The sequence below is a fragment of the Epinephelus lanceolatus genome, chromosome 3, assembly GCF_041903045.1.
Source record: "Epinephelus lanceolatus isolate andai-2023 chromosome 3, ASM4190304v1, whole genome shotgun sequence".
In the NCBI taxonomy this organism is placed as follows: Eukaryota; Metazoa; Chordata; class Actinopteri; order Perciformes; family Serranidae; genus Epinephelus; species Epinephelus lanceolatus.
In genome coordinates this window covers 8,304,882-8,317,177 of record NC_135736.1, presented here as the reverse complement: position 1 = coordinate 8,317,177, position 12,296 = coordinate 8,304,882, and the positions used below count along the sequence as shown (strand labels likewise).

The 12,296-nt window shown below is 42.3% G+C and overlaps 1 protein-coding gene across 7 annotated transcripts in view; it reads right to left on the bottom strand.

Annotated features, from left to right (window-relative positions):
• The window catches only part of slit2 (slit homolog 2 (Drosophila)), a 122,698-nt gene that overhangs the window by 23,220 nt on the left and 87,182 nt on the right, over window positions 1-12,296 (bottom strand). For 3 of the 7 annotated variants that reach the window (XM_078164322.1, XM_078164303.1, XM_078164310.1), the window contains exons 12-24: window positions 10,898-10,969; window positions 10,512-10,655; window positions 8,377-8,540; window positions 7,989-8,012; window positions 6,567-6,584; window positions 4,683-4,833; window positions 4,425-4,499; window positions 3,991-4,134; window positions 3,575-3,718; window positions 3,312-3,478; window positions 3,035-3,167; window positions 1,152-1,220; window positions 751-822 (exon numbers count right to left, since the gene is read on the bottom strand). In XM_078164322.1, the coding sequence (XP_078020448.1) occupies window positions 751-822; window positions 1,152-1,220; window positions 3,035-3,167; window positions 3,312-3,478; window positions 3,575-3,718; window positions 3,991-4,134; window positions 4,425-4,499; window positions 4,683-4,833; window positions 6,567-6,584; window positions 7,989-8,012; window positions 8,377-8,540; window positions 10,512-10,655; window positions 10,898-10,969 (1,377 nt within the window). The remainder of the gene's footprint in view (window positions 1-750; window positions 823-1,151; window positions 1,221-3,034; window positions 3,168-3,311; window positions 3,479-3,574; window positions 3,719-3,990; window positions 4,135-4,424; window positions 4,500-4,682; window positions 4,834-6,566; window positions 6,585-7,988; window positions 8,013-8,376; window positions 8,541-10,511; window positions 10,656-10,897; window positions 10,970-12,296) is intronic. The other 4 variants (XM_078164308.1, XM_078164317.1, XM_078164315.1 and 1 more) reach the window with 2 other exon arrangements.

Genomic DNA, 12,296 nt, shown 5'->3' with positions numbered 1-12,296 from the left:
GTATCCGAGGACTTGAACGCACAAAATGGAGTGGTAAGGGCTAAACTGCAAATTGTAAAATTGTAAATTGGGCAAGAAGTGTATTTAGATTGAACCTAGATGTTGACAAAGTTTTCCTTTAGGGACATAATTTGCAATTCAAAGAAAGGTAATGAATTGTGATATATTGCAATGTATGCTATTGTAATTGAAAAACATTTAAAATTACAATAATATTGTAATGTGACTTATTATTGTACCGTGAAGTATTGTGATAATTGTACTGTGGGGCCCCTGGTAATTTCCTCCCTACTGTTTTCCTCACTGACCCAAACATGTCTGTCTTCCAATAATTTAGTGGTTCATTTTGGAAAAAAAGCTACTTTATTTATTATTAATTGTTGCTGTTTGTAGTAGTTTGTGTAAGGTCAGCATTTTCTTGTACTTCTGGCTGTGTGATGATGATATTTCCAACTGCTTATGACTGCAAACTCAGTTGCTTTGTGATTTCCTTTATTTTTTTGCTAACAGTGCACTGAAAAAAGCTCATTTATAGGCTCCCATGAGTCCACTACTGTATAGTGTCTCACATGAGACAGTACTCATGTGTGACTATGTCAGCTCAACAAAATATGTGTGATATGTGCGGCAACAGGAGCTCCTTATTTGATTCCTGCTTTCCCTTAGTCAAGTGAGCTACACACACACACACACACACACACACACACACACACACACACTGCAAAGGGACTGATGTAGGGCCAGACTCACAGGGTAAGCAGCTCAGACATGTTACTGAGGCTGTGGTTGGACAACGTGCTGATCTGGTTGTTACTCAAATCACTGAAAAGGAAACAATAACAGATACATAAAACACACACAGGCCGCACTGTCAGCACATGCTTCAATAAACGCACACACAAACTCTGTGAAGTACAGTACATACTCCTTTGTATTCTACTGTGCTTGGGTTCTCACGCCCACACGGACCATCAAAAGTGATACAACACAGAGCTCTGATACAACAGCAGTCAGTTAGTTTTAGTCTTTAAAAAGCAGAGTGCAGGGAATACAGGCCAAGTCACGATCCTCATTTAAAGTGTGTTTGACTGAGCAAAACTCTGGCTTTGTGATGAACGCGTGTGAGCTGAGGTCATATGGGTGAGACTTACATCAGTGTTAAGTGTTTGTAATTGGAGAGTTCCACAGGAACCTGAGTGAAGTGGTTACCATCCAGATACCTGAGAGAGAGAGAGAGAGAGAGAAAGTGAGAGTGAGAGTGTGAGAGAGAGAGAGAGAGAGAGAGAGAGAGAGAGAGGGTTTTGAACAAAAGGAGAAATATAGAAGATGTAAGGAGGATTGAGAAAGAGAGAGGGGGAAAATGGGAGGGGAGAAAATGAAGTTATTTAGCCATGTGGGAAATTCCTCATCTCCAGCAGTGTGAGCAGTCATTACTGCTGCAGCCATAATAAACACTGGAGCTTAATATCCCCACAGGCATCCTAATACAGTATAACCACCTTCTCTCTCTCACATACACACCCACACGTACGACTGCAATCATATCTCCTTCACTCTGTGACAATGTGCTATTAATCCAGTGTATTAATTAAGTCTTTGTTAATATTGGAGAAAGCCTGTTCCCCACAGGTGAAATAGTGAAATGATAGAAAATACCACCGTGCCTGCTGTCTGATGTTTAATTTAGAGCTATCATTTTCTGATCATCTGGGGTTTTGTGTGTATCTTAAGCTGAGTTTCTGGAATAAAATCCTCTGTAAGCCTTCAGTATGTGTACCTGTGTCTCTGTGAGCCTTGTGCTACTGTTTCATGTGTCTTCTGACCGAGTACAGCTTCAGAAAGTAAGAAAAACAAGATTCAAATGTACAATGGATCAAGATTTAGATTTTCTGAGGCCGACAACTTTGAGGTTACAATGGCAGCAAATCTGTCTTATTCCATGATTACACCATACATGAAGAATGTGTAAGGGCTACTGATGCTTCATTTTCGCAATCCACACAAGCTTCGGCCTCAGTTATGGCTTAACTGTCCTCAAAGCCAGCTGTCCTGTCAGCCACATAGATCCTAAGGTGATGACAGGACAGCAGGTGGACCAGTCTTCACCAGTCTGGGCAAAAATATTTACCCCTGCCTGTTGTAGCTCTACAAGCCCAAAGTTAAACTGGAAAAGTTGTTCATTGATCATTATAGATGTAGTTACAGGTTCAATATGCAATCATTCCCAGGTTATCAAATACTGATGACCTCAGTGTCAGTATTTAAAGACAGTGAGACCTAACAATCAACTGTCTTTCTCCAGACATACAAACTGCACATTTAAGACGTTGACAACATAAAGAAAGTGCCTTGACACAAATTGTTACATTTGTTATATTAGACGCAAATCTGATAAGTAATGAAAGTTTAAAATACTTCAGAAACCAAAAAATGCATGAATGAATAAATAATGAATAATCTTTTTAAATGGATATTACTGTATAAAATGACCAATTTTGATCTCTAGCATAATCACAGTCTCATTGAACTTTACAGTCACAATCTAGAGATGTCGGGCAGTCAGAAGATGTATGGCTTTCATAGCTATACAGACAACGAGGGAGTTTCTGAGCAACTCTCAGAACAGAAGTGATGCAACTGCTGTAAAACGCTTTTGATACAAAATCACAGCATGAATTTTTCGGGTGCTCCTCAGCTTCTTGGTTTCTTAATGTGAAATTAGGGGGGGATTTCTGACCATTTTTTATCATCTCTCAAATGGTCAAAATGCCTAAATTTAGCACCAAACCTGTGTATGGAAATGGCCATCATATACTTTCATCATAATGTTCTAAGCCCCATATACACACTCTAAACTTTTAAAGTTTCAATAGGTGCCTAACCAAACACAATGTTTATTGCATATTCATGACAAGAAAAACTTGAAATTTGTTTTTGGAGATACATGGTTTACATGTCTTGTTTGAGGTTCAGTAGGTCAGTAAAGTAGGAGATGGAACTCTTGCACTTAATGATGTGTCGGTGTGTCACTCACAGTTCAGTGGTCTCTTTGGGCAGGCCTTTGGGCAGCGTGGTGAGACCCTTGTTGCTGCAGCGCACCACAGTGTCCAGACAGGAACACTCTGCTGGACACCTCAGCAGTGGAGAGCAGCTGTTCTCATCATTACCTGATGAAAGATGATAAAACAGATGGAGTGGTGGAAAGGGGAGGAAGGATGATGAAAAGGTGGTAATGAAAAATAAAAACTAAATTTGTCAGGGCTGCAGATGCCACAGTGTCATGCTTAAAGGGTGTATCTGCTCCGTCTCACCATCTTCACAGGCAAAGTCCTGGACAGCTACATCCTGGATGGGGATCTCCTTCAAGAAATAAGGATTCTGGCAGCGAGGGTTACCGGTGACGATGCGTTTCCTTCTCAGCCAATCACCCAGCCAAGCCAGGTGACAGTTACAGTTGAAGGGATTGGCCAGAAGGTTGCTGGAGAACAAAGGGAGGAGTTGGATGCTGTGTGTTTGTGTGTGTGTGTGTGTGTGTGTGTTTGTACATTTGCATTTGTAATGTGTGTGTACTCACAGCGTGGACAGGGAGTGTAGTGTGTCAAAGGCTCCGGGGTTCATGGAGGTGATCTGGTTGTCGTAGAGTGACAGAAGACGCACTGAGCTCAACCCCACAAAGCTGCTGTTACTCACACAGCTGATGTGGTTACTCCTCAGCATACTGCACACACATAGACACACACACACACAGGCACATACAGACAAAAAAGATTAAAGTTACTGTGCATTTTACAGAAAATAAAGATATATTCATTATAATATAAACCTGCGAATTATGCATGCTCACATGTTTTCAATGTTTGTGTGTGGACTTTATCATAGTGTGTGAAAGCATATTTGAATATTGTTCCCATGTTTGATATGATAATGTGATTGCATATGCATTTAAGAAACTCTGTGTGTGTGCGTGTGTGTGCGTGTGTGTGTACCCACAGTGTGCGGAGGCCGCTGAGTCCCTTCAGCATGCGGTGGTGTATGTTCTCCAGTCTGTTGGAGGTCAGAATCAACTCATTGACTCCTGAGGCTCCTTCAAACGTCCCCTCCTCTATGTCAGTGATACGGTTATTGCTCAGGTTACTGCAGGAGCGAGAAAGGTAAGATGGCAGTAAGAATGAAAAGAGTGAAAGCAAGAGAGATGAAAGATGTAGAGAGAGCAAGAAGAGGACAAAGACAGCAAGAGGGAACAGAAGTAGCAGTAGTAGGAGTAGATGGAGGTAAGGCATATTGAGAGAAATAAACATGGTTCATTTTGATTTCTGTGTCAACACAAGTACAATCATAGCTTTCTCTGTGTGACCTTAGTATGACTTCTTGACAACCACATGTGACTCTTTGTTCCCGTTACGTTTGCAACATGTCTGACTCACATCTTTCTCAGCTGAGGCAACTTTTTGAAGATCCCTGTCGCCTCGAGCACAGTGAATTCATTGTTGTTCAGACGCCTAGGAACAGAGAAGAGAAGAGGTGGTCAGAGACAAAGAGAGAGAACAACAGAAGAGACGGAGACAGGAGGAGGAGGAGGAGGAGGAGGAGGAGGAGGAGGAGAAGATCAAGGCCGATGCGATGTTTCCTCTATATACCACACAAGGATACACTTTGTAGTAAAAAAATACAGCTTGACTCACAGTTCAGCAGTGTACTGGGGAATGTGATCTGGTATTTTGGTAAGTTTCTGGTTGGAGCAGTCGACTGTGGTGCCCTCACAACGGCACTTGTCCGGGCAAGCCAAGTCGGCGAAGCAGTCCCCTCCTAGTTTGCTGCGGTAGTCCTCGGTACCTGGTCACAATTATAAGCACAAAGTCACACAACGCCCTCATCGTGCAAGAGTTGAACCCCAGCGTTTACTGGTACCAGTTCCAATAAAAATATTGTGGATGGCCTGATTGAAAGTTGTGATACAAAAGAAGAATTTTGACATAGTGCAGAGGGGCTGTGCTGCTTTTGTTTGGAGTGGAAATTGTCAAATTGAACCAAACATGTTTGAAAAACATTGCTGATTATGCTCGTATGCATCATTCCCCATGAGCATTACTTCAAAATGCTGCATGTGTATCGCGGCCTAAAAGGCCAAGTTCACAAGACGCACAAACTGTCAAGACATGTGTACAGGCACACACGCATCCACACACACAGGTTGGAGTTTTTCAGTCCTGTCAGACTATAAAGCAACTGTTAGTGTTAGCAACCATAGCACAAACCAGACAGTTTAGATCACAGCAGAAAAATGCTCACACACACCCAGCAGTCATCTGTCATACTGTACAGGCACACACACACACACACAGACAGACAGACAGACACACACACACACACAGACACAGACACACACACACACAGGATGACAGGAGATTGCTGTCTCTTGCGTCTTGGCCATGCTGTAGGGTTTTGCAGGGCCGTTCCATGGTGCTTGACAGAACCATGTTCCACTTTAGGAACCTGGCAGCCACATGGTTAGATCAAGCACAAAGGAACAACCTGCTGACTGACTGCTCCTCCGCTGGAACACAGGGGCGGGAAGGACAGGGGGAGAAGAGGGAAGAGGAGAGAGGAGGAGCAGAAAAAAGGGAGAGGATAAGATGTAGGAGAAGAAGGAGAGGACAGGAGAGGAGAAGATGAGAGGGAGAGGAAGGGAGCAGGAAAGGGGGGAGGATGAGGTAGAGGAGAGGAGAGATGAGAGGAAAAGTAGTAGGGGAGAGGATGACAAGAGGAGGAGAAAAAAGGGGTGAAGGGGAACATAACAAGGAAAGGAGGAAAATGAGGAATAGGAGAGGAGAGGAGAGGAGAGGAGAAGAGAGGAGAGAAGAAGTATGGAGAGGAGAGGGAAGGAGGAGATGAGAGGGAGGAGAAGAATGATGAAAGGGAGTAGGAGAGGATGAGAAGGAGAGCAGATAAGGATAAGAAAAGAAAGAGTCCAAGGGACGAAAATGGAAAGACAGCCGTCTGGCTCGAGGAAATATATTGCTCGGAATGAAGAGGGAAGGGGAGCAGTAATAGGGAGGAGGAGGAGGAGGAGAAGAGGAGGAGAAGAGGACAAGATCAGACAGGGTGGAAAGTACAGTAAAGAAAAAGCAGGGGAAGTAGACTGGAACATCTAAAGACATCTAAACTCACAGACATAACACAGGAGAGCAGGAACAGAGCAGCAGCTACAGAGGAGTGGGAGGAGAGTTACAGCAGCACTGAAGGCAAGAGAAGCCCTGACTTCTAGGAACACACACCACACACGCACGCACACACACGAATTCCAACAAACATGGGCACACACACTTGCAAACACACACAAGAACAGCATGAAGAGAAAAAAATACATACACTGTAGTGTGATAAAATGTGAATTTTATGGATATTCTCATTATTGTTGTTTGTAAACAGACAGGAGGAGTCACAGAGGGGGTCAAAGGTCACTGTGGGATCTAGAGGTCAAAGGTCAGAGGCCGGCTCAGGAGACGAGAGGTGAGGGTTTCGGAGCTGACGCAAGAATGATGTGTGTTTGTGTGTGTGTTACTTACAGCCGACATGGTGTACTCCTGAGTGTGTGAGAGAGGCAGTAGGAGAAAAAAGAAGGGATTTCACTCTTTCATTTGAACAAGAGAGAAAAAAGGGGAGACTGAGAAAAAAAAATGCTGCAATTTTTTTGTGTTCAGTCCTCAGGCAGTGATTCATTTAAAGGGGTAATGACTCGTGAATAGTGAGACTCGTGCCGGCATAACATGACATTTGGTGGGTGCTTTCATCCAACACACATCCCGGCCTGGTTTGCTTGAAGCACGACTGATTCCGACTTGTTCTGGGGGGGGATTGCGGCGTGCAAGATGACGAAAAGCACACATAACCAGATAAATGCGCCATGCCGATGAACAATAAAATTTAGCCCGCTCTAAACACTTGCAAGCGTAAAGTACATTATTTTTGCTTTGTGTGTATTCTTTGACATCAATCACTTCAGTTCAATCTTTACACGAGTAAAACAAGGAATGGTTTGAGGGATAAAACTGGAATTAAAGAGTTTTTGTTCAAACTGATATATGAGATAGGATCCAAAATAATACAACGTGAAATAGGGGACATGATGCAAATTAATTGAGAGGATTTTAGATGTATTGATCCAAGGCGTGATACCAAGGTTGTACCACAGAATAAAACATGTTTATTCAACTTTTCAACCACAAATCTTCTTAAATTATTCAGCTTTGCCACGTATGTGGTATCTGGGCTTTGAAACCTCCGTCCCCCCGGTGAGTTAATGACTGCAGTGAGCACACACACACACACACACACACACACACACACACACACACACACACACACACACGCTCTCATCCAACACACACCATCCCTCCTCTGTGTGCTGCTGTGGTAATGACCGCCTTTAGCCCTGCTACTGATCTCATATGCATGTCTGATTTACATATTTCCCAGCACCCCTCTGAGCATGGTAACTGCGTGACCTTTTGATGTTCTGCAGTGGGCGAAACAGACACAGATGCACGCTCATACATTAGCTATCATTAGATGTGCTAAGAAGCGAGGAGGACTGTTATTAAATATAGTCTCTGTGATTGCTGTACCAATACACTTTCATTTATACAGAGTCTCACATGGAGTGCCCGGCTGACAGCGGCCTGAGCCCATTAATCCGATTGTTTTTCTCCCTCTATCGTCAAGGTTACGGTTACCATCGGAAAAACCCAAGTGCAAGGACAAGAGTGTGATTATCTGGTGCCTGGTTAGACGTGATGCATTATGATGTACGTTAAACCATTAAAAGAAATTATCTTGGCATTCACAAGGTGTCAGTCAAGGCAAGTCACTCACGCAAGTGTAGAGTTGCAGCATCTGCCGTGTTGGACCAGACAGTGTCTTATACATACATACACACACACGCACACACACACACACACTCACACACACACATGCTTGATGTACAATACCTGGGATGAAATACTGTTCTCTAGCTAATGGAGAGACAGAGAGAGTGAAAGTGAAAAACAACCAAAAAACATAAGGCTAGTCTGAAGTAAAGTACTCACTGGCTCTGTGTGTGTGTGTGTGTGTGTGTGTGTGTGCGTGCTTGTGTGTGTGTGCGTTAAAATGCAAGAAGAGAGTGAGAAAGATGCCAAAAAATGCTGAAAACAGGGAGTTGAGGTTAGTAGAGAGAGGCTGAGGGAAAATCCCAGCAGGAAGACACAGAATGTAAACACAGGAGAGTAAACAGTGAGTCAATTTGGATATTATGTGTAGGAGTCTGTACTTGTGTTAATGACCAGGAACAGAAATAATTCAAGATAAATGTGTTTACAATGCCACATGTGTTTATACCTGAGCAGCGGAACTTCTTGCTCTTGATTTGTCCGATCCGTTTGTTGGCGAGGCGCCGGGGGCTGGTGCAGCGGGCACCGCTTGTCTCAATGGGATTGTCCTGCAGGTAGTCTGCCAGCCACTTCAGATGGCAGTCACAGATAAACGGGTTTTGGGCTAAGTGACTAATACACACACACACACACACAAACACAGACACGGACACATGGAGCATACAAAAACACACAAATAAGCTGTTAGAACAAAAGTTATGAACACGTTCTGTTTCTTGAGTGTGGGTACTGTCACAGATGTCACCTGTTTGTGTTTGGATGCCTCAAGCATTTTTTGTGAAACTACCGTGTCAAAAAAAAAAAAGTTTGGCTTGGTTTACAATATTTCCCTAAAAAGCCTAAAAGCTAATGTTGGGTAATAGAGCACACAGTATTTCTCCCTCCCCTGCGCCAAGCAAGCACTGAATGCGTCCACTGAATGCAGAGCAACCAAACTGATTTTATAAAAACAGATTGTTCCAGTCCACTTGATTATGACTGGCTGACCTGCGTTTGAAACCACTGTGAATTACTCTATAAACACACAGCTGTGACCGCATCACATTTCAGTATTTCTGCGCCAATTAGTCACCTACTATCATACGGGACGCAGAGCTGAAGAGGGCAACTGGTAACTGAAACCTGCATCATTTATCGTCCGCCAGGACATAAGAAATGATGTACGCAACTCATCTGTCATTCAATTAATGCACAAAAAAAAAGATGCAAACAGCACCTACAGGGACTAATGTTTGAGCAGCCTGGGGACCCACTGTGTTCTGTCACTTTGTTGGAGAATTACCAGTCATTGCTGCTGCACAAACTCCCGGCCTTTAATCTCTAACCAGAGCGCGTAGCTACACAAATGATCTATGAAAGGTTGACAATGTACTTTAGCTAGCTTGAATGTTTTTATTCATAGCCTAATGCAGCCTAATGTTAACTTGGTTACTCAGCAAGTAAAAAAAAAATATATATATATATTTTATATATATAAAGCTAGCAAGTGACAATAGCTAGGGGAAAGTGAGCACAACAATTACTGATTGTAGATATATATGTGGTTATAATGTAGCCACATAAGTCTTGTTTTTCTTTCTCCTGACATTAGGTTTACTGGAGCCCATGGGGGTTAACTTCTCTGGCTCCATGTAAAGCAGCCGGCACTTTCCTCTGCATCTGTGTGTTGCTTGGCAGTCATTTTGTTAAATGTCACCAAAGAACTACATTGCTTGGTGGAAGAATGATTATTTGTTGTCAATATCTTATTGCATTTTTGTTGCTGTGTGTTTATTTTATGAAACATTGCCAGGTATGTACTGTTTATTTACTGTTGTTTTGGAACGGCTAAGGGGAAGGCCAGTGCAAATTGCTTGACTAAACACAGCAAACAAACCAAACCACAAAGTAACAATGTTGTAGGGATTACAAACTGTAAAGTAATGGCAGAATTTCAAAGATAAAGTAAAGGCCAGGTAAAGTTCACAAAGATGCAAACTTATTTCTGTTACATGAAGACAGGGTCCTTAAAGGGCACAATGTCATTCATTAAAGGTAAAGTCCACCCTTGAATACTTAGACACTGCTAGATATCAGCCTGTCATGTGCTTTGCATGATAGAAGGCAGTTTCTGTGTTATTTTCTACCCAGGGGAGCACACTAACAAAACAATTTGCACTCAGATGAAAGTCTGTTTAGGAAAGTGGTGAAATTGGTACACAGTATTTACCTCCTCTATGACAGATAGTGTGTAATTGGAAACATTAGTGCAAAATGGTATGTTTAAAGAGAAGTGGTTATTATATATATTAAAGCTGACGACAAAACCTGCTGTTTACTGCTGATTTTAAGATAAATGAAAACTGTTTTTTAACAAGTGGCAACAACAAATGTTCCCAGAAATCCAAGATGCATAAACAATATAAACAATATTGTTGTTTTTCTTCAGACTGAAGTTGTTTCTGCTGTGTTTCTCTTAAAACATAATTGATTTTTGTTTACGTCTGCAGTTGTTCAGTTATGATGATTGCCAACCACTGCTTATAATTTCACACCTTTGTATTGTTTGTCTGTGTGTGTGTGTGTGTGTGTGTGTACACGTACAGTGTTTGTATGGCTCGTAGCGACGAGAAGGTCCCCTTGGCAATGGTCTGGAGCTTGTTGTCATATAGTGAGAGCAGATTGAGGTTGTGGAGGTCCTGAAATGCGTCCACACGTAGACATGCTATCTTATTAGCATTCAGTAACCTGAAAGAAAGAAGCGACAGAACAAAGGAGAGACAGAGAGGATGACGGTTTATCCTGTTATCATTCTTCGATGAGTATTGCCAGTGTTACAGGTCATGGCTTTCAATCATGATGTCTCCACTCTGATGACAATGTTTTAGGTAAGCACTTTTCAGTGGAATATCAATGAGATGCGGATGTGAGCTCTTAGCTGCAACTCCAACTTTGTGTGTGTGTGTGTGTGTTTGTGTGTGTCTACTTACAATAGCTGCAGAGAAAACAGTCCCTCAAACAGTGCTTTGGAAATCTCAGTGATCTTGTTTCCATATAGTACCCTGTGGAGCACAAACACTGCATTAATAAGTTAGGAATGAGACCACACATATTATCCAGTGCTACTATTAATATTAACACTCAGCACACACTGTAAAAGGAGCAAGAGCTCTTCCCACTGCCCTCTGTTCCACTAGCACCTGTTTCTAATGGGAGCATTTGAGTACCTTTCATCAAACATGAAAGTAATATTTTGTTAGTGTGTAAAAGAAAATGCAGCTCCAATTCATCTTTGACAGTGTGCCAGAGAATGCTGCGTTCATGTCAAAATGTAACAGACCTTAACTGCAAGCAGCCTGTGTGAAAAAAACTGTTGTAATTTTGAGCCACAGGTATGGGGAAACCAGCACCTAAAATATCTCCTACAATATCTCAGTAACACTAATAAAAATTATTATTGTGGTTTCACCAAACATGTTAATGCTCTAGATATGTAACATAATAAAAATGAGAAATGTAGGCTATTTATCTAGGGTGACCACAAGCTTAATTATGGGTGTAACCATCTTGAAATAAGGCAGTTCTCCCAACATGAATGCAGCATTAAACTAAAGGAGTGGAACTTTGTTTTTTTGTTTTTTTACTAAAGAGAATGCAGAAAAATCATTAAAAAAAACACAAGGACCTGAAACAACAAGAACTTAATAAAAAATAATATGTTTCTTTTTTTGGCTTTTACGTCAAAATAAAATCAGCTAGAAGGGCACTTGGAGAGCGCAGACCTCTACTAAGGCCAAATGGTGACAGTGCTCATACAATGGTAACTGCTGATAATCCTCACCCATGGAGGTGGGACAGTGTTGTTGCGGAAACGCCGTGATATATAAATTGTCGCACAAGCAGTCGCCTGGCTGTTCGCACCAGAAGCCAATTGCACTTTGTGAATCTGATCCTTTGCTCTTTTCTAATCACATGTAGAGCCCTGAACTTTGCCTCTGTCTGCTGGTTTGTGTGGGCTGGTCTCTCTTGCTCTCTGTTAGGACACAGCTGATAAATATAAAAAGTAAGTAGTAGAGTAAGATCATTTTCATCATGTATATCCTTCATATTGTTCATAATAGATTATCAGTGTGTTTTCTTGGCAGATTTGCCCGTGCCTTGTGAAAAAAATAGACCAGATGCCGAAACTTTGCTGCAGCTTGCAAGCCAGCCACAGGGCTCGGCGCCATGGCACATAGAGTGTGAACAGCCCAATTGATAAACATGGAACTGAAAGGAAGCGGGCAATGCTCCACGGAAAATTTTCAGACTTCATAGTGCTTTTGCGTCCAGTGTGATCATGGCGTAACACCCACTCTCTGGCTCCCCGACTGGTCGCCAAGGTGAGCT